Here is a 22,572-nt window from a genome sequence, read left to right as displayed (position 1 = left end):
CATGACTTAAGCTGTTAAGACTACAAAAATCCAGTAGTTACCACTCACGAGCGACGACTTTGTGAATTGTGATGAAATTTTTGAACACTTCAAAAATTTGACCCCTAATTCAAAACTGGTGCCGATGATGGCCGTAACTACTACATATACCAAGTTTGTTCAAGATTGACAAAGAAGGACTGAAAATTTACTGTGATGCTTCAAAATGCTCTGTGATTTGCTATTTGGATTTAAACGGGAAGGAACAGCACTCTGTGGAATAGCCCCATGAGTAAAAATTCCACTCTGTTGTCAACAAACACAGGGAACTTTACAACAGTAACATTGTAACATAATAACTGGCACAACACCATAAAACAACACTGTAAAATGAACATTAATAATCCTCTGAGCCTGTTCACACATACACTTGGGAACTGTCTGTTTTCAGAGCGAGCACTTCCCCCAGATCGCCACTGTATTTTCCAGCATGAAAACAGTCACATACAATAATTCATTGCTGGTTGTGTGAAATAATATATTGACCGAAAAAAAAGAAGCTAATTTGAAAGGTATTTTTCACGTTTATTCTTGAGTGGGTAGGTATTGGGGAACAGCAGTTTTGGAGCCAGTCACCAGAGTAACAAATGTGCAATATGCCATTTCAACTTTTTTTAAATGTACTTCTGTGTAAGCAATTGTCTATCTACAGCTCCCAGTGAAGCACTGGACTGAGCTCTGCCAAGCTATGAATTGGCTTTATAGAGGCAAAACTGGGCTCTTGCCTAATTTAATCCCTGTTCACCATAAAATACCGACAATTTAAAAAGGACCAGATGGAGTGAAATTACATTTTCAAGCTTTGATTTCCCTTGCACTGAAAGGTTGTGCTTAAAAAAGTGACCATTTCAGTTTGCAGTAAAAGCCTTTAGCCTCCCTTCTGAGAGTTAAATGACTGTACATTCCTTTCCGAAAGGCTCTGGAGCTTGATAAGTAAAAAGAAAAAGCACCAACCAGCCAACAGTTACTACAAACAAACAACAAAACAAATCCAATATGGTGATGGCTACCATGCCAGTTAGCTATATCATCTGGTTTTATAAAATTGTTCTCGTACAGTTAACAGAACTGATTTTTTAGGAGGGGCGGGGGGGTCCTTCCCCACGAAGATCAGTATAATTTACAGTCAGTTTAGCACAACACCAGATAATGCAAATACTCTCAGTACTTATTAATTTCACATCTACCTAGAGATCGTAGCTAACTCACTGCAACATTCCCAATGCTAACTTATGGTAGCAACTATTACATTAGCTCACCATGTGTGCCATGTAATTAGAAAAATTTTGCTCTACTTTAGTAAACACTATGCTAGGGACAGATAAACAACTTAACATGACAGAATGACTTTAAGGAGAGATGTTTGACAAAGTGTTTGGGCATGCAGAGAGCTCATCCAGCCTTTTCGGGCCAAACACATCACTCCTCTAATTCCTCAGATTTCTGACTCTACTGATATGGTTCTCTCAGATTTTTGGCTGTTCAAAATTGCACTAAAATGAACTCGATTTGAGTTATGAGAAGACTTCATGCGTAATGCGGCGGCCCAGCTGGATACCATTCCAAAACAGGACTTCCAGAAATGCTTCTATCAATGGCAGAACCGCTGGGAGAAGTGTGTGAGACAGTAGGGACTCTGAGGAATCACAGGGGTGTTGTGCTTGGCCAGCTAAGCTTGAATCAGCTGAGTGGGGCTTGCAGACACAGTTGCTTCTCCTCTGCCGTCAGCTCCTTTGGGAAGAATTTTGCTGACACTCTCCATATGCCCAAATCCTCTGGAACCTGCACTAATCCCCATGTCCTAAGTCAGTTCTTGTATGGAGACATGACGTCATCCATGACCAAAGTCTGTATTCCGTCAATCACTTGTTCATTTTGGCTTGTGGATGGCCTCAAGTCATTCAGTCATGAAAATCCAACGGAGGCGCAGTACATGTCTGCAGTCTTTGACTTGGTGCTCGTGTTTGACAAGAAAAAATTCTGCATGCTGCATTTGTTTCTTTGGGATAAAATATGGCCGGATACTTTTTGCATGCACTTCATATACACTCTGTGTGTGTGTAGGTATACATAATTTTATTTTAAAACATACATAATTTAAATGGCTTTCTAATGACTTTTTAACCCCCCCCCTCCTCCACTCACACACAAAACCTGCAATCCTGTCTATGTGTTGTGTACGTGATGAGCTCACACAAGCAGTGGCGATGCAGGTGCCCCAGTCTTTGTAAGTTTCTACTGTGATGTTGCTTAATGAGGTCCTGATCAAAGGACACAAACGTTGCCACAACCTGTTCACCTGTGCACACACACACAATAATAAAAGTTTTTATTAATATTGACTTTTCTTATCAAAAAGCTGCCCTGTGTGTGTGTGCGTGTGTGAGTCTGCAGCACCTTGCTGAAGCTCCACAGCTTGCTGCCTCTGATTAGTCTTGCAGTAATCTCACACACACAGCGCTGGGAGCTCTCACGAGGGTCACCAGCGAGCTGCTCGAGGTGAGGCATCAGCACCGTCAGGAACGCATCGGCATATTTACAAAACAGCCCCTGTCAATCAAACATGAGGAAGGAGGTTTTTTGGGGGGCGTTAGAGTTTTTTTGCTGTGCAAAAAAATGACAGTGATTCAGTTTTACGCTAGCAAATGCTTGGCGGATGTAGAGCGATGCATCGTGGGATTTATTGTGGTTTGTTTTTGCCAAATTGACTAATGTTGGAATTTGAAATTTTACCTTGAACATAAAGAAGCGTCTCGGGTTGAAGCTATCTTTTCCTTTCCGATCCTCGAGAGAGAGGAAGTGCATAAGCTGATCAATAAACTCTGCGTCAGAGAAATATTCAAAGATGATCTTTTCACCCTGTGAGACACATATGCGTGGATGAAGCGTAACCGTGGCAATGCAGAGGCGATTCCTGCACGCGTGTCGCTGTGCGCGCACACTGTACCTCGCACATCTCGTCATACGGCTGGTCGTCTTTCGGCTTCTCAGAAGCTGCATAGATCATCATTTCTCTGAAAGGAGCGGCAGACAAAAGGAGAAGCTGCAAGTGATTTATAGATAACAACACAGTGAAAAATGTGGACAGACAGATAGTGTCTTCAAATCAGTGGCGACGATAAATGAAGGATTAAAAAGTCAGTTAGTCAGCAAGCTGTCCGCACACAAAGGCAGTCAGCCAGACCAGCTACTCTACATCAATTTTTCTATTTACTCCAGGCAGTAAGTCAGTCAGCGAGGCTGATCCGGGCCGGAGCAGGGAGTCAATTCACCGCTCAGCCAACCAGATCCCTCATCCAGCAGTCAGAATGGCATAAAGTTAGCCGCGCGGCCACAAAGACAAGCATCAAATAAAGCAGGCGATCAGGTCAAAACCATTTAGTTCCATCCAACCACGCAGTTAATCAGCTTCCCACTTACTAAATCCAGCAGCTAAACGGGCAGTTCTCTTACCGCGGCCATGAGTAGTATCCCCAGTGTGTTTTCTCCACAAAGTGCTGCGAGTCCCACTGCTCCTGACTTAGAGGGAGGTTGTTGCTGTCATACTGCAGCCAGCGATTGCTCTCACGGTCCCCCACGCACACACCCTCGGGATCTTCTAGACCACCTAGACAAATACATGGAAACAGGAATTGTCATCAAAGTACACGTACATGCATGTTGTGAGTCCCTTTTGTATGTGCACGCTTGGTGTGTTGGTTTCATAGTGAGAGTACAGTTTACCACCAATCCACCAGATCTGGAACTGTCTATCTGAGCCTCAGTTCCAAAAACCAATAGATATTAGGCAATGAAGAACCATCAAGACCATGAATGATGTTGGAGGACGTACACAGAATCAGTGTACATGCTACAGTACCGTGACCATTGCTTACTGCAAACAACTAGAATGTATGCAACCCTGCTGGACTTGTGATACAGCGTTGGAAAACCTGGTTGCTTCTCCTTAATGGCACATCTTTTCTATTACCATCGTCCAGGATCGCCATCTCTGAGACAAGTGTTTGTATTCCCAGGCCAGGTCTGGTTGGATGTGGCCCGTTATATTGTTGTGTTGGAGGACAGGTTTAGCAACCTGCACAGCTGCAGTTGCAGTTCACTTTCTCCTTTTTGTTAGGGTTAGAGTGACTCCTCTCACCACAGGGTCCCAGGACTCTGTGAGGGACATGTTCAGTCTTGCCCTGTCACATTTAAACTCCTTCACCAGTTAAAGATTGGCAATGACAGGCCTCCCTTCACGTAGAATCTGATGTCGCTGAGGCACCTTGGCAGACCAAGCCATTTCCCCACCTCCAAATTCACCAGCCTCTCGGCATGTGAACAGTGCAACCCTTATTGTCCACATGAGTCAGGGGAACAGTACATACAAAAAGCACCAGTTTCAATTTCCCTGGTAGGGCAGTGTTGCGAATTTGCTTGATGCTGTTTACAGTATCCTGCCTGAGTTGTTTCAGTTGCTAGGTGTATTTTAGGTCTGCATTATGCCACCTTCCAAGGCTCTTGACGAGTTTCTCCGGGATTGTTAGAATTGGTTCATCGTTAATATAGAACCTTTCACCTGTGAGCTGACCTATAACAATGGAAATGCTGTGCCATTTGCTTGATTACAGGTCACCATTCAGAAACACTTTGCAATTCAACTGAACTTTTGAGTGGAACTGTATGTGCTCCTTTGATGTTTTCCTGGAGTTTCTGTAGCAGACATCTGGTTCAGAGTTTTGTTGTTGTATCCAAGTGGTCCTCAGGTGGATGAATTGGTGTCATGTTGTCCAGCATGATGACTAATACATGCTTTTGGTTATCAGAGTAAGTCTTCCTCAGGCGCACCTCCAGGACTTGTATGGGTACTTTGAGGTTTCCACTCTTTCACTTGCCAAAGAGTCCTTAGACAAAGCGGGTCCTTGCCAGTTCTTTCTTCTTGTTCCTCTTTCTTCTTCTTCTTCTTCTTCTTGTCTCAAGTATTCTGCCGTTTGCAGCTTTCACATGCTGTTCTACTTCAGTCTGCACTGCATTAAGACCTTTCCTTTGCTCTTCTGTGGCCTTCCTCCACTACTTTCTGAGCTGTCTTCTTTTCTTCACTAGCCTGCCAATTTCCTGTTGCCTCCCTCCTCTGTTCCCCTTCACCCCAAATCTCTTGACACTGTGGTTATAAGTGATTGTACCCATTTTCTCCAGTTTTCTTCCCACAGATCCCTTCAGTACTTTCGAGCATGTGGATGAGGTCTGTGTTGTTAGCCTCCCACTCTCTCTTCTGGCTGGATTTCGGCCACAGGCCATTAGATAGTCCCGGAACTTAAAACATGTCTCCATCACAAATGGAAGCAGAAAGAAACAATGCCAGTAGCTGAAATACACAGAGTAGGTTTTACAAAATGAGAGCATACAGAGAAACTGTAAAGAATAGGAGAAGCAAATGTATAGTACACTAACAGCACATAGAGAATGCTGACATTTACACCTAATATGGCAAATCCTTTCAAGCGGCCTCCATGTTTCTCCATTAGGACAGCAAGTGATACTGTGATCGTTGTTGTATGAAACAGAATTAAAAAAGTTAAATACCTTCAGATTTATTTCAAAATACCTTTTTCTTATTCATATTTCACAGTAAAGTCATAGGTCAGAAACATTCAATAATCAGTCTTTGTTTTATTTGTTGTTTTTCCTACAAGATTGCTCTTGGGAAACAAGTCTTTCATTTTTAAAAAGGTTCTATAATCAAAGCTGTAAGACGCTTTTGGAAAACAAAACCTTACACCAATTTGCCTTTGTAAAAAACATCAAGGTGTGGCATATGAAAAACTATATTAGCATTATGTGCAATAGTTTTTAAGTTACTGCCACCTCCAAAACTAAATAAAGAAGAAGAAAAAGAACAACAATAGCAAGCTTAAAACTTTATCATAATAAACTTAAAACAGCCGCATTTGGCAATAAGAAAATAAGATCTGAATCTGCAACATCGCAACAACGTTATGGGAATAGATAGCACTCATGCTAAATCTGGAAGTGGAACACGAAAGGTAGTTTCTGTTGTTTGCCCGTATACTCACTGATCATCGACGGCCTCACAGCTACTTTCTTTCTTGGCCTTTTCATCTGTTTCAGAATTCCAGCCATTGCTGAGATTGCCACCTGTGAAAAATTTGTTGTATACCCCAAATCAGAAAAAAGTTGGGACAATATGGTAAAAGCAAAAAAAGCAGTGATCTGTACTTTGACTTCCATTTCACATATGAAACAAATATATTTCATGTTTGTGTAGTGAACTTGATTGGAGATGTGTGAGGGAAGCCACCAAGACAACTCTGAAAGAGTTACAGGCTTCTGTGATTGTGGTTGGAGAAACTGTGCATAGTGCAACTTTTGTCTGTTGCATCACTAGCAATACAGCTTAATGATGGAGTGGTATAGACGAGGATTTTCTTAAAAAGATTATGAAAAATTTCAGCTGCTGTTCACCAGAAATCTCATGGGAAACCTGACCTTAGTCTAGATCTGATATTTTTCAGTTTGACAATCCTTCTTTAGTCCACTCCAACATGAATGCAACAGGCAAATGTTGCATCATTCCCAGTTTGTCCAATCACAGCCACAGAAGCCTATAATTCTTTCAGAGCTGTCATGGATGTCTTGGTGGCTTCCCTCACTAGTCTCCTTCCAGCACACTCATTCAATTTTGGAGAACTGCCTACTACCACACAGTGTCATACTGTTTGTATTTCCTTAATGTTTGATGCAAATATAATACAAGACAGATTCAGTGACTTGGAAATATTCATGTGTTCATCATCCTACTTCTCAAAAGAAAACAGTCTGTAAAATTGATGAATGAATCCATATAGTTCGAATAAATTGATCAGTTCTAAATTTTTTGGAATGTGTTGCAGGTCTGACATGCAGGAATAGATGGATATTAACAAATGAACGTAAGCTGAAAACACAAAACATGAAAAACTTTGTGTTCATACCGTCTGCAATGAAACAGAAATCATCCCCCCATTAAAATTTTTTCATATATTAATCTTTTTATAGTTTTATTTTGTAACTATTGCTGTGCTTGTTCAAGTGTCTAAAACATATTTTTCTAATGATGTCATAAATTATACCTCGAACATGTCACACACACCCTTTCCTTGTGGTTGAAGGATGGAATCACACACTACATCTCACGGCTGCTGAACAGAGTTGCCAGGTCTGTGTTCCTGTGGAATTGGTTGACAGTTGAAGCGTTGCAGCAGATTTAATTTTTGGGTTTGCATTTCTGGGTATGATCGTAGTGCTCTTGGATATTAAAAGAAGTATTTGTGGTTTACCAGAGATACTGAGTTCTGGTACTAGGCTGGTTTTGTTGCAGACCTGGCTACTCCAGTGTCAGAAAAGACGTACACTACACCTTAGCAGCGTGTGTTGCTGAAGTGGTTCAATAACCAATATAAAGCTCATCGTGACTTGTGATATCAAATATATCATCGTACTCGGCCTGTGTGGAACAAATATAACAATAAAACATAAACAGCAATTTGGCCGTTTATGAGTTCATCCATCCTAATAATGTTTCTGTCCAAATTTATCTTTTTTAATTTCAAGTCACATTTAATTTTTAAAAATAAAAACACACAAAGTCTCTTTTGCACAAATAAATAAATAAATAAAATTATACAGTATGAAACTGGTGACAAATATGTAAGAATAGGAATCATCCATCAATTTAGTAAGTACAAACTTAAAAAAAAAACAAAAAAAACTGACAACTTTTTGAAATTCCTTTGAATTGCATTCACAGATTTTCCATTAAAAGTATTTATTTGGCTTTTGGTCAACCATCAGCTGTGTCCTAGCTCTGCGAGTACTCATTCAATGAAATTTTGAGTTTGGGCAGTGCTTCTTTGCAGCCTATGTTGATTTTTGCAAAGCGTCCAGCTCTGTTGACCGTGCTGCTCTCTGGGACATCCTGAGAATTTGGAGGATCTCCAAGAAGTTGCAAGACATCATAGCCAGTCTACACAAAGGGAAAAAGGGGTATCATTTCTGTACCAAAGGTCAGAAATGTACACCATACGATATAGTAATGGACCTTAAAGTAATAACTGTGAAATGTTACATTTTAAAGGTAAAATCTTTGCTGATCATGTTCAAAGGTATGGTGTTCATACCCTGGTAGTGTACAGAGAATTGTACCAGTATCCTTTGAGGTCCATCCCTGTACCGTCATTTCATAGTGTGTGTCAACGGGTTGCCTTTTGTTTGAGCATCTGATTCTCCGCTCTGCCCATGATGTCCCGTATTGTCAGGGTCAGAAGTCTGAAAGTCAGTCATGTTATTCTGTCACTGTTTATAGGCCTCCAGGCCCATATTCTGAATTCTTAGATGAATTTGGTGCGTTCATCTGTAGCCTGTCAGCTAGTGCGGACAACATTTTGAATATTGGTGACTTTAACATTCATATAAATAAGCCCTCTGTTCCCCTTTGCAAATCATTTATGGAACTTGTGGATGCGTTGGGATTCCAGCAATGCATTCAGGATTCGATGCACATTAGTGGAAATACCCTGGATTTAGTTCTCACACGTGGCCTTGCTGTCACAAACATCAACATTTTGCCTCTTGCCTCGGTGGTCTCTGACCACTCATTTATTAGGTTTACATTTGCGTTGCCGCATTTAGTGGAATGAAAGCCTTGTCTACTACTGCGGCGATACATTAAACTCTCTGCTATGACTGAACTCGAAGCTAGACTGCCTGAAATTTTGGCTTCTGGTTTGAAGAATGTTCAATCAGTGGATAGTCTTGCGGGTGGCTTGAATTCAGTGCTCAAGACTACAATGGATAAGGTTGCACCTCCTCTTTTAAGGCCACACCTTCCCAAGCCACACTTTCCTTGGTTCAATGGTTACTTGCGTGACTTAAGCAGAAGGCTAGAGGTTTGGAACAGAAATGGCGTAGTTCCAAATTAGAGGTGTTCCACCTTGCATGGCGTGATGCTATCTTAGATTTATAAGCATGCACTTGTGGCTACAAAGTGGGTCTATTATTCTGATTTGATCAATAAAAACAAGCATAACTCAAATGTTTTTGTTTGACACGGTAGCATTTCTCATTCATGGATGGCCACCTGTTACTCACTCTCCATTTTCAGCAGAGGACTTTTTGGACACTTTTGACAAGAAAACTGAAGATATTAGGTTGAGCATATCTCAGCAGGTCTTAGCCCAACCACCGCATCCTGCTATGAAGGTGGATGCTCTCTCCTCCCATCTTTGCACTATGCTCTCTCTGTGATGATGCAACAATAACAAAGCAGACTGCACTGTCAGGAAATCAGCAATTACATGCTGCGTTGATTACACTGAGACGCGCGACAGACCCGCACATTAGTGGACCATTAGATCGGAAAGTGGTCACAGTTTCATCGTTACAATTATCCACACAGTGGACAAATGTGATCAGACCTTGCGGATGCTGATGGAGTCATGTATGAGGCTCTGTGTGAAGTAGAGGACGGCATCCGGGGGCAGCGGGTGATCTTCTCTTAGCAGGAGAGACAGGAGGTCTGTGGCCATGTGCTCAAACTTCCATGAACTATAACACAAACAAGCACAGTCACGTGTTAGAATTAGATTTGTTACCCACAATGAATGAATTAAATACATTTAATAAATAAATAAAAGAAGCAGTACTAGAATTGCTGAATGTCCTACCAAGGATTTACACATTTTACAGTAATTATCAGACCAATACCTGTTGTTATATGTGTTGGGCTAATGTACTGCATACAGTACTGTGAAAATTGTATCTCAATACAACTTAAATACACTCAAAGTGTCTATTATAATGCATTCTTAGTTTATTATAGCTGAAAGGTGCATGCAAAACAGCCTCTTAATTATTTAACATACCAATCCAAAATCAGAAAAAGCTGGGATGATATGGAAAAGGCAAATAAAAAAAATGCAGTGATTCTTACATTAACATTGACTTTTATTTCATTGCAGACAGCATGAATCCAAGATATTTCATGTTCTGTGTGGTTAATTTCATTTATTTGTTGCTATACATCCATTCCTGCATTTAAGGCCTGCAAAACATTAAAAAAAAAGAAAAAAAAAAGTTGGGACGCGTAAACATTTATCACTTTGCAAAGCAACCACTCCTTGGGAGGGATGCACGGTCAGACAGGTGTGCACGACGTGCAGGCGTGTTTGACCATCCTGTGTCCTTGACCTTTGACCTTGAGCTTGATCCTTTTGTGTACTGAATGGTACCTTAGTACCATTCAGTAGCCTGCGATGTAAACTGTGTGCTGCACAGCGAGTTAAAGGTGAAAAATGCAATGATTACAAACAAACAAACAAAAACCATACATATTGACAAACATTGGGGTGGGGGTAAGATATCATAGGACAACTTCACCCCAGGGGGTAAGATATCCGGGGGGAAGAAAATTGTTACACCGGACTGTTTTGTGCCATTTCCGGTTTGTGCCTCTGTCTACCATAGAGCTCATATTATATAATAATAATAAATAAAATATTAGGACAACATAAAAATGACTTATTTTTGTGCATATTGCATATCCAGTGGTGGGCACAGTTACGTCCCAGTGAATACTGCAAATGCCTCCAGGCGGCTTACTGCATAGTGGAATTATTTTTTTTGTTGTTGTGTGTGTTAGAAGAATTAGCAACATCAATAAGTTTGTTTGTTTGTTAAGCTAAGCACCATCAGTGCTAGTGTGAGTGCGCAGTGGTCACAGCGTGCAGTAGCACAAAACATATAGAATCAAAATTGCACGATAAATGGAACAAAATGGCACGAATGATCCATATCACGTGACAAACAGTGGTGGGCACTGTTCAGCTAATCCGATAACAGATAATTATTGAAGCTAATGTTTTTGCTAGTGGATTAGCTTTTCGGATAAGTTTAAAAACCATCATTGGACCAATTATCTTCCAATAAATTTGACAATAGGTTCACTTACAGTGAGTGTTATCATCCACTCGACACAAAAAACAAAATGGAATAATTTTAACATTATTTTATTTTATTTCTTTGTGGCTGATGGTATAATTTAATCGCCAAGACTCAACGGGGGAGAGGAGCTCTCACAGCACAGCTGTGTACAGAGGGACTTTTCTTCACCGTTTAGACACTGTTTTGGATAAGAAAAAGGAAGCTTTATGTGGATTATTTCTTCAGATGAATTGAACTGAAATTAACAGGTAAGAATTTATATTTACTACGTGTCTTTTACTCTGCCAATCACTGCATTAATGGGCATATTTCGGTTGTTTAAGCTGCAGGGTTCAAAGCGTGTGAAAAAAGCAGCAGCTTTTGAAAGATGATGACAGTGTTTGGGGTTTTAATTTTTTATTCATTCATTTTTCATGCATTCTTATGTGTTTGTGATCCTTGAATTTACCCAGCAGTGAAAAGTGAATGTGAAACTCGTTTATCAGAAGCCATGTGATCTGATGTGGCTGCGTCAGAATCAAAATTAAAAGTTATTGGTTATCAGTTATCTGTAATAAAGAAATTTTTTTTTAGACGTTTATCGGTTCACCATCATAAAAGATAACTTTTCAGTTATCGGATTAATGGTTATCGAAGCTACCTTTTTGGTTAGCTGTGCCCACGACTGTGCATATCTATATATGTCTGCCCAACGGTTGGGCAAATAAGGTAAGACACTACATGTAGAGTGTGACACCTACAGGTCTTTGTCTTCAAGGCAATCCAGCAGATCATTGACCAGTTTCTCATATTTCCTACAAAGAAAAGCAACTTAAGTCAGCAATTTTATTCTTCTTACGTCTGTGACTTGTAATAATAATAACAACAACAACATCTGCAACACCAATAACAAAAACACAACACAATCAATAGCAACAATAATACTAATCACAAAGATAAAAACAATATTATAACAATAACATAGCAGTAGCTACAATTACAAAAACAACAACAGTAATAATAAATAAAAATACCAACAACAATAACAAAAATAATAATTATGATAATAATAACAACAACAATAAATATCTACTTTGCAGCAACCACATTTCTGATTCGCTGCCGCTGAAGCCCCTCCTTCAGCTCTTCGATGGTTGGTGCCTCTAACTGGGAGGTCGGATGTTGAGTCTGTGAGATTTGATTTGCTGTCTCTGCACAGCTCTCAGACACCTGAACGTGGGACAAAGATGAGAAGCCACAACATGAAATCAAACACCAATCTGAAGATGACAGTGGATGATGAAAATTTGAAAAAAGTGGACTCATGGACACTACAGTGAAACAGATCCCGATGGTGTCGTGCTGTCGATGAATTCTGTCAATGACGTCATCAAGCAACTGGTTGATGGAAGGCTTCTCTGAGGACATGGAGGGCGACAGGCCACAACGGACCAGAGCGGGCCACACCAAGCCGACACAGTCCCAGTCCCTCACATTGACCATACAAACACCACTGTGAATAGCCAGCAGGCAGTAGAGGGCGCCCTGCTCGACACAAACAGACAGTGAAAACATACACTAACAAAAGGAATCTCCACTCAATAAAGAAACAAGGTAAACCACAGGTAGGAGACACCTTTAAAAAAGCCTTGCTCACTGGACAGGCTTCCCTGAGTCACTGCTACCACCCCTACCCACCATAAATAAATTGAATAAATAAAAAAAATTAATTAAAAGTGTACAGATGTCACACTTTCTACTAATACAACATTACTTAAAAATATTAGCTTTTTAGTATCATTCATTATTTTATGTGGTTCTCAATTCTTGGTTCTCAAAACGTGCACATTCTGTGTCAGTTAATGTTTAATTGACTTAGCACACCTGAATGAGCTAATCAGCTTTTGGCAAATCAGAGGGAGAGGAAGAACCTCCGATGATTCAGGATCCCTGAGGACTGGGACTGGGAACCACTGCATTACAACGTGTGTAATGCAACTTCAGTAGACAACTATATTATAATACAGAGTGGCTATACACCCAACTGTTGGTTCAATAAAGTAAATATGCAAGCATATAAGCCCAACTGCAACCGATCAATGAGCATGCTTGTAAGTTCACGTCCGGTTTTGACGTGGGGAAAAAAGGCAGATATTTTCTCTCTGACTGTGGGAGGGTTCACGGGCCACGGAGGGGCTGTGATCTAAAGCGGTTCTGTTTGGCTCATCACACCCAGGGAACTGTGTCAAATTAACTCCATCTTACAGGCAACAAGCAGCATTTTGTTCATAAAAACTGTTTCGTCATCATCAAGAGGCTTCCGTTCAAAATGCTTATGAAGTTTGTCTGCTTTCATTCATTGCAGAGTTTTTTTCACAGTAATTAAAGACGCGCCGTTAAATGTGTCAAACATACGCCACTTTTCACGCTACAATAGAGCCTTAACAAAGTGGTGTAAAAAATGTAGCTTAGATGCACAAAATGTGTCAAATACACGATCACGGTTGGGCGAATAAGGTAAGACATTATATTTATCTGCCCAACGGTTGGGCGAATAAGATAAGACATTATATTTATCTGCCCGACGGTTGAGCGAATAAGATAAGACATTATATTTATCTGCCCAACAGTTGGGCGAATAAGGTAAGACATTTATCTGCCCAACAGTTGGGCAAATAAGGTAAGATATTATATTTATCTGCCCGACGGTTGGGCGAATAAGATAAGACATTATATTTATCTGCCCAACAGTTGGGCAAATAAGGTAAGACATTATATTTATCTGCCCAACGGTTGGGCGAATAAGATAAGACATTATATTTATCTGCCCAACGGTTGGGCAAATAAGGTAAGACATTATATTTATCTGCCCGATGGTTGGGCGAATAAGATAAGACATTATATTTATCTGCCCAACTGTTGGGCGAATAAGGTAAGACATTATATTTATCTGCCCGACGGTTGAGCGAATAAGATAAGACATTATATTTATCTGCCCAACAGTTGGGCGAATAAGGTAAGATATTATATTTATCTGCCTGACGGTTGGGCGAATAAGGTAAGACATATTTATCTGCCCGACGGTTGGGCGAATAAGGTAAGACATTTATCTGCCTGACGGTTGGGCGAATAAAGTAAGACATTATATTTATCTGCCGGACGGTTGCACGAATAAGGTAAGACATTATATTTATCTGCCCGATGGTTGGGCGAATAAGGTAAGACATTATATTTATCTGCCCGACGGTTGGGCGAATAAGGTAAGACATTATATTTATCTGCCCGATGGTTGGGCGAATAAGGTAAGACAGACTTCAGACTTCAGACAACTTTATTGATCCCAAAAAAGGGCAATTATTTTTACACTCCAATTACCTCAGACAAAATACAGCAATTAATCCACAATTATTACTTGTTTACCGTAATAATGGCACACATCAAAATTAAAGACAACACATATACATTTGACATTGTTTATGTGCACTAAACTTGAAGCAGTCCGTCATCTGAATTGAGGCAAAGTGGGTGAAGGCCGCTGCAACTGTAAGTCGCGCCGCCAGACCAGCTTGAGAGGGAACAAGGCCTGCTGCAGGGAGGGAGGGGCAGAGAGTGGTAAGAGGAGAGGCGGGAGCATGCTTTGGTCCATGTGTAAGTCTATCAGTTTATTGTCCTTGTGGGTTGAGATAAGAATGGAGCCAAATAGTCTCACCAGAGCCTGGATAAATTCCTCTGGAGGTAAACAGAGGGCAATTGACCTTGATGCCTGTAGTGCTGCAGCCGAGCAGTGAAAAACACTTTTTTATAGATCCACTCACTCAGCCAAATCCCAATTATAAATTAAGAATATTCGTAACTTTGAATTAAGAATATTCACCGGCCTCCGAAACCTTCAGCTTCAACTGCAAGGCACGCATCAGCTCCAAGGTGTCATCCAATTTGCGTCTAAGTTCAAGAGTCAACGCAGTCTGAGAATGCACTGCCTTGCCGACCTCGTTAATCATGACGGACAAGCGAGGGGCCGTGGTTCTTGATGCCACCGTCTTGCCAATTTTCCGGTAGATCAGGGCAGCACATAAGCCAAAAAGTACCAGCCCTGCTACCATAAGACCAAAAATGAATAGGTCTTCGACGTCCTCCACAGAGAAAGGCACCAAGCATGCCACACGCCAGGAACTCCAGGAGTCGAGGACATAGCCCGCAGGATATGTTCCATCTGGCCAGGCAGGATCCCCCGGTCCTGACCTTCTTGTAGAAAAAATGGTGTCAATAGCGTTCAGAGACCAGCTGATCAATTCCATGGTTAATCCAATAGTCGTCCAATAGATCCAGAATCCAATATAGTTGGATTATACTATATAGTTGTTAGACATTATATTTATCTCCCCAACGGTTGGGCAAATAGCCTTTGCCATAATAATATTGTTTTCACCTGAGAATGTTGTGCTTTTGCAGCTTTCTTTTTAGTGTCGAGTTGAATTCTGTCTCAGATAGTATGTAGCCTACAAATGCATCCGGTAAACAACAGGTTACCTGAAGATTCAGGACCACGGACAGTGACATATTTAGAAGTGAGTTACATGCACGTGTATTATATGTGTGACTGTGTTCGTTGTACCTTGAACTGCTGCTGTGTGCCTGCAGTGTGCTCTGGAGAGAGCAGTTGTATGATTCTGGGAATCAGGTCTTGGTAGGAGAAACTATATGTTCCCAGTGCATCCGTCAGCACATTCTGGGCCCTGCTTCGGACCTAAACACACACATATACACATTCTTAATTCCAAGTTCCTTGCAGATGCTGTACTTATATTAAGCTGTGACCAGCATGCTGTGTGCGGTTGTGTGTGCGGTGTATTCACTCCCTTCAACAACCAGCTTCCTCCTCTGTGAACACAAAATACACTTTTAAAATATAATTTAAAAAGAAACACCACCCCTGTTTCACACATGATTTCAGGTGGATAAAGCTGTTTGGATTTAAAAAAAAAAATCTAAATTTGCATTGAACAAACAACCTCCCCAACAAGTCAAGTGAAACCTGGGAGTGTGTGCTGGTGCTGCACTTTGCCACATCCACAACACCACGGACAAAATCAGCATTTTGGCTGCAAAGATGCACTGCTGATATTCACGCTTGTGTTTTATGAGAAAGACTTCCTGTCTTACTGTATGGCTGTGAGACTTGGACACAAGCCTAAGGCAAAGACTGGATGTCTCTGGTATTAGATCCCTTTGGAGGATCCTTGGGTACCACTGGAATGACTTTGTGTTAAATGAGCTGCTACTTAGAGAGATGAACAGAAGAGTATCAGTTGCACTGTGAGGGAGCGTCAGCGTCAAAAGTTTGGCCATGTGGTGTGTTTCTCTGTGCATCATCCACCACACAGGTGCCTCAGTGTTGAGGACCCCAGTGGCCATAGAAGATCAAGAGGACACACACACACACTGTACTTGGAGAACCAAAATTGTTCTCAGTCAACTTGCATAAACAATCAGACAGTCCAAAAACCATCCTGACGATATAAACCGTAGCTGATGCCGTGCACCGACTTCTTCATGTACAGACCGCAGTCTGCTTTCCTCAGTCCAGCAAAAAACTGCAACAGAAATTTGCTGAGCACTTCATCCGACAACATTTCTGCTTCAGCTAGAGACGTCCCAGTGAATACTGCAAATGCTTCCAGGTGGCTTACTGCGTAGTGGATTTATTTTTTTGTTAATGTGTGTGTTAGAAGAATTAGTACCATCAATAATCTTGTTTGTTAAGCTAAGCACCATCAGCACTAGTGTGAGTGCGCAGTGGTCAGCGTGCAGTAGCACAAAACGTATAGAATCAAAATTGCACGCTAAATGGAACAAAATGGCATGAATGATCCATATCGCATGACATACAAACAGTGGGGGGCACTGTTCAGCTAATTCGATAACCGATAATTATCAAAGCTAATGTTTTTGTCCACGGATTAGCTTTTCGGATAAGTTTAAAAACCATCAGCAGACGAATTATCTTCCGATAAATTTAGTTCCAATAACTTTTAGTCCGCTAACATTTTATTTTTTTTTTTTGTTGGTAAAGTGAGCAAAGTTTAACAGTCAAACATTTTAGTCCCTGTCGTAGATCAGTGGAAATATAGACTGGAATGGACGTGCGCACCTCAATCTATTAGCGTCACTCAGGACAGGAAGGCGCCATTACTAAGGGTGGAGATGTGCAGATCATCAATAATAAACTGACCGCTTTTTTGCACTAGCGTCACTATTTCTTAACGGATTTTGATATAGGCTTGTTTTAAAGCCCTTTCCAATGAAACTATGCATGTGTGAGTGAAAAAAAACTTTTATGTAAAATGCAGAAATTTGGGGAAATTATGACAAACTGCTGCTTTTCTCACTCTATTGTCGCTATTTGTTAACAAATTTTAATAAAAGTAGGCTTGTATTAAAGCCCTTTAATTGCTCTTTCTAATAAACCCATACATGCCTGGGTAGAAAAAAATGTTTTATGTAAAGTGTGGAAATTTGGGGAATTTACTGTGGGGGGGTTTTTTTTCCCCTGTCATCATAATTCTCGATGGATTTTTATAAATGAAGCCTTGTAAGTTGTATTCAAGCTGATTAAAAGCTCGGATAAAAAATCCTTATGTATTAAAATATAAATCTGAAATATGCCTTGCCATTGTGGTCATTTACCTTGCTGCTTTTCCACATTAATATTACTGCTAGTCTTTTAATGACAACAACGTGTATATATATATATACGAGGGCTGTCAATAAAGTAACGGTCCTTTTTATTTTTTTCAAAAACTATATGGATTTCATTCATATGTTTTTACGTCAGACATGCTTGAACCCTCGTGCGCATGCGTGAGTTTTTCCACGCCTGTCGGTGACGTCATTCGCCTGTGAGCACTCCTTGTGGGAGGAGTCGTCCAGCCCCTCGTCGGAATTCCTTTGTCTGAGAAGTTGCTGAGAGACTGGCGCGTTGTTTGATCAAAAGTTTTTCTAAACCTGTGAGACACATCGAAGTGGACACGGTTCGAAAAATTAAGCTGGTTTTCAGTGAAAATTTTAACGGCTGATGAGAGATTTTGAGGTGATTCTGTCGCTTTAAGGACTTCCCACGGTGCGAGACGTCGCGCAGCGCTCTCAGCCGCCGTCGTCAGCCTGTTCAAGCTGAAAACCTCCACATTTCAGGTTCTACTGATCCAGGACGTCGTGAGAGAACAGAGAAGTTTCAGAAGAAGTCGGTTTCAGCATTTTATCCGGATATTCCACTGTTAAAGGAGATTTTTTTAATGAAAGACGTGCGGACGGGTCCGCGCGTCGGGACGCAGCCGCCGCGACGCTCCGCCACAGGAAAAACACCTCTGTTGAAAGCCTTAAGGACAAGTTGGAACATGTCCTGCCTGTTAAACAATTTCTCATATACTCACTCCACTGAAAGCCATCAAAAGCCGCCTGGATTTTACAAATGGTTATCAACACGGAGGTGTTTTTCCTGTGCCGCCGCACCGCGTCCGCACGTCTTTCATTAAAAAAATCTCCTTTAACAGTGGAATATCCGGATAAAATGCTGAAACCGACTTCTTCTGAAACTTCTCTGTTCTCTCACGACGTCCTGGATCAATAGAACCTGAAATGTGGAGGTTTTCAGCTTGAACAGGCTGACGACGGCGGCTGAGAGCGCTGCGCGATGTCTCGCACCGTGGGAAGTCCTTAAAGCGACAGAATCACCTCAAAATCTCTCATCAGCCGTTAAAATTTTCACTGAAAACCAGCTTAATTTTTCGAACCGTGTCCACTTCAATGTGTCTCACAGGTTTAGAAAAAATTTTGATCAAACAACGCGCCAGTCTCTCAGCAACTTCTCAGACAAAGGAATTCCGACGAGGGGCTGGACGACTCCTCCCACAAGGAGTGCTCACAGGCGAATGACGTCACCGACAGGCGTGGAAAAACTCACGCATGCGCACGAGGGTTCAAGCATGTCTGACGTAAAAACATATGAATGAAATCCATATAGTTTTTGAAAAAAATAAAAAGGACCCTTACTTTATTGACAGCCCTCGTATATATGATTTTTACTAGCATTTTATTACAAGTAGATATAAAGCCATTCACCATCCCTGGTTCTCAAGACCAGGCACCTAAGTGGCTCTACTCTTCTCTTTTCTACTCTCCTATTTTCCTCTTTAGATATACCTTTATATACTAGCATAGTTCCACCTTATATTGGAATATAATATATAAGATATACCTTACTGAATTTTCATATCATATTAAACAACAACTGCAACTATATATATATATATATATATATATATATATATATATATATATATATATATATATATATATTTGAATTTGTTTTTGTAGTTGGTGCAGTTGATGGTGAAGCACTGGCTACCTTTTTTTCCCTCATTTTGCTTCTGTTTAACTGGCTCAAGGTGCTCTGTCTACCCTTAGTAATGGCCGCCATGCGGCACGCCGCTAGTCACGTGACGTCCATTCCAGGTCTCTATTTCCATGTGTAGATCAGTGGTTTCTGGCAGACTGGCTGTCGCTTGCTGATGACGTCATCATTAAGCGCAAAACATGATTGGCCTATCGACGCAGGGAGCATTGTGGGTAGTGTAGTTCAGGTTCACTTTGGATGTTACATTGCTATCGTCTGCTTGACACAAACAAATGGACTTTTAACATTATTTTATTTTATTTCTTTGTGGATGACAGGATAATTTAATTGCCAAGACTCTGTGGGAGAGAGGAGCTCTCACGGCACAGCTGTGTTACAGAGGGACTTTGCTTCACTGTTTTAGACACCGTTTTGGATAATCAGGAGACTTTATGTGGATTCTCTTCATGAATCCCACTAAAACTAACAGGTAAGAATTTATATTTACTACGTGTCTTTTACTCTGCCAATCAATACATTAATGGACGCATTTTGGTTGTTTAAGCCGCAGGGTTCAAAGCGTGTGAAAAAAGCAGCAACTTTTAGTTCGTAAATGATGGTGTATATAATACCGAGATAAACTGTGACTTCTACAACCCCTGGCAAAAATTAGGGAATCACCGACCTCGGAGGATGTTCATTCAGTTGTTTAATTTTGTAGAAAAAAAGCAGATCACAGACATGACACAAAACTAAAGTCATTTCAAATGGCAACTTTCTGGCTTTAAGAAACACTATAAGAAATTAGGAAAAAAAATTGTGGCAGTCAGTAACGGTTACTTTTTTAGACCAAGCAGAGGGAAAAAAATATGGAATCACTCAATTCTGAGGAAAAAAATTATGGAATCATGAAAAACAAAAGAACGCTCCAACACATCACTAGTATTTTGTTGCATGACAAGGCTCCAACTTTCTCTGATTGCTGTTGCCAGATCAGCTTTGCAGGTTGGAGCCTTGTCATGGACCATTTTCTTCAACTTCCACCAAAGATTTTCAATTGGATTAAGATCTGGACTATTTGCCGGCCATGACATTGACCGTATGTGTCTTTTTGCAAGGAATGTTTTCACAGTTTTTGCTCTATGGCAAGATGCCTTATCATCTTGAAAAATGATTTCATCATCCCCAAACATCCTTTCAATTGATGTGATAAGAAAAGTGTCCAAAATATCAACGTAAACTTGTGCATTTATTGATGATGTAATGACAGCCATCTCCCCAGTGCCTTTACCTGACATGCAGCCCCATATCATCAATGACTGTGAAAATTTAGATGTTCTCTTCAGGCAGTCATCTTTATAAATCTCATTGGAACGGCACCAAACAAAAGTTCCAGCATCATCACCTTGCCCAATGCAGATTCGTGATTCATCACTGAATATCACTTTCATCCAGTCATCCACAGTCCACGATTGCTTTTCCTTAGCCCATTGTAACCTTGTTTTTTCTGTTTAGGTGTTAATGATGGCTTTGTTTAGCTTTTCTGTATGTAAATCCCATTTCCTTTAGGCGGCTTCTTACAGTTCGGTCACAGACGTTGACTCCAGTTTCCTCCCATTCGTTCCTCATTTGTTTTGTTGTGCATTTTTGATTTTTGAGACATATTGCTTTAAGTTTTCTGTCTTGACGCTTTGATGTCTTCCTTGGTCTACCAGTATGTTTGCCTTTAACAACCTTTCCATGTTGTTTGTATTTGGTCCAGAGTTTAGACACAGCTGACTGTGAACAACCAACATCTTTTGCAACATTGCGTGATGATTTACCCTCTTTTAAGAGTTTGATAATCCTCTCCTTTGTTTCAATTGACATCTCTCGGTGTTGGAGCCATGATTCATGTCAGTCCACTTGGTGCAACAGCTCTCCAAGGTGTGATCACTCCTTTTTAGATGCAGACTAATGAGCAGATCTGATTTGATGCAGGTGTCAGTTTTGGGGATGAAAATGTAGGGGGTAATTCCATAATTTATTCCTCAGAATTGAGTGAGTCCATATTTTTTTCCCTCTGTTTGGTCTAAAAAAGTAACTGTTACTGACTGCCACAATTATTTTTCCTGATTTCTTATAGTGTTTCTTAAAGCCAGAAAGTTGCCATTTGAAATGACTTTAGTTTTGTGTCATGTCTGTGATCTACTTTTTTCTACAAAATTAAACAACTGAATGAACATCCTCCGAGGCCGGTGATTCCATAATTATTGCCAGGGGTTGTAATACTGTGTTTTACTGCTTTTGAAAGACAATGACAGTGTTTGGGGTTTTATTTTTTTATTCATTCATTTTTCATACGTTTTTTTTGTGTTTGTGATCCTTGAATTTACCCAGCAGCCCCTGCGGCACTTAAAGTAAAACTGGTTTATCAGAAGCTGCCAGTGTAATCTGATGTGGCATCCGAAACAGTACTAAAGGTTATTGGTTATCGGTTATCTGTAATAAAGATAAATTTTTTAGCAGTTTATCGGTTTCGCATCATAAAAGATAACTTTTCAGTTATTGGATTAATGGTTATCAAAGCTAACTTTTTGGTTAGCTGTGCCCACCACTGTATACAAACTACCAGTGGTGGGCACACTTCCGATAATCCGATAACAGATAATTATTGAAGATAATGTTTTCATTATCAGATTATCTTTTTAGATAACTTTAAAAACCATAATCTGACTAATTATCTTCCGATCAATTGCCGACCGATAACTTTTAGACCGATAACGTAGTAAATCAAGCTGAACAGTGAAAAACATTTTTAAACCTTGAAAACTAAAAGCTGAGGCCTACCTGTTAAAAGTTTCCTAATAAGTATATTGTTCTACCCTCTGCAAACAGAAGAGAGCTGTTTTCAGAAAATACTACTCTATCCTCTGTAGGCAAAGGAGATGCAGGACGTGCGATTAACCTGAAACTCGGTCCAAAAAATTCTCGCACGAATGAAAAATCATCTGAAAAATGGCCAAAACACGCACAGTGTAAAGCCAACATTTATGTGTCAAGATAAGGCTTTTCAGAACTGACCAATTGTTAACCTTGTCCTTTGTTTTATCTATGTTTTTATTATTTATTATTGCATTTTAACCTGTGAAGTGCTTTGTGACTTATGTCTGTGAAAGGCACTATATAAATAAATTTACTTACTT

At 40.4% G+C, this 22,572-nt stretch overlaps 1 protein-coding gene across 1 annotated transcript in view; it reads right to left on the bottom strand.

Moving 5' to 3' along the window:
* Nucleotides 1-22,572, bottom strand: part of LOC117530562 (proteasome activator complex subunit 4B-like) — a 140,318-nt gene that overhangs the window by 25,470 nt on the left and 92,276 nt on the right. Inside the window, exons 27-39 of the mRNA XM_034193454.1 lie at nt 16,511-16,572; nt 16,031-16,049; nt 15,611-15,742; nt 12,331-12,540; nt 12,089-12,225; nt 11,757-11,810; nt 9,492-9,621; nt 6,093-6,174; nt 3,493-3,646; nt 2,987-3,053; nt 2,773-2,898; nt 2,437-2,589; nt 2,234-2,338 (exon numbers count right to left, since the gene is read on the bottom strand). Of these exons, the coding sequence (XP_034049345.1) occupies nt 2,234-2,338; nt 2,437-2,589; nt 2,773-2,898; nt 2,987-3,053; nt 3,493-3,646; nt 6,093-6,174; nt 9,492-9,621; nt 11,757-11,810; nt 12,089-12,225; nt 12,331-12,540; nt 15,611-15,742; nt 16,031-16,049; nt 16,511-16,572 (1,431 nt within the window). The remainder of the gene's footprint in view (nt 1-2,233; nt 2,339-2,436; nt 2,590-2,772; nt 2,899-2,986; nt 3,054-3,492; nt 3,647-6,092; nt 6,175-9,491; nt 9,622-11,756; nt 11,811-12,088; nt 12,226-12,330; nt 12,541-15,610; nt 15,743-16,030; nt 16,050-16,510; nt 16,573-22,572) is intronic.

Source organism: Thalassophryne amazonica, chromosome 18, assembly GCF_902500255.1.
Source record: "Thalassophryne amazonica chromosome 18, fThaAma1.1, whole genome shotgun sequence".
NCBI lineage: Eukaryota > Metazoa > Chordata > Actinopteri > Batrachoidiformes > Batrachoididae > Thalassophryne > Thalassophryne amazonica.
This window is presented reverse-complemented; position numbering and strand designations above follow the sequence as displayed.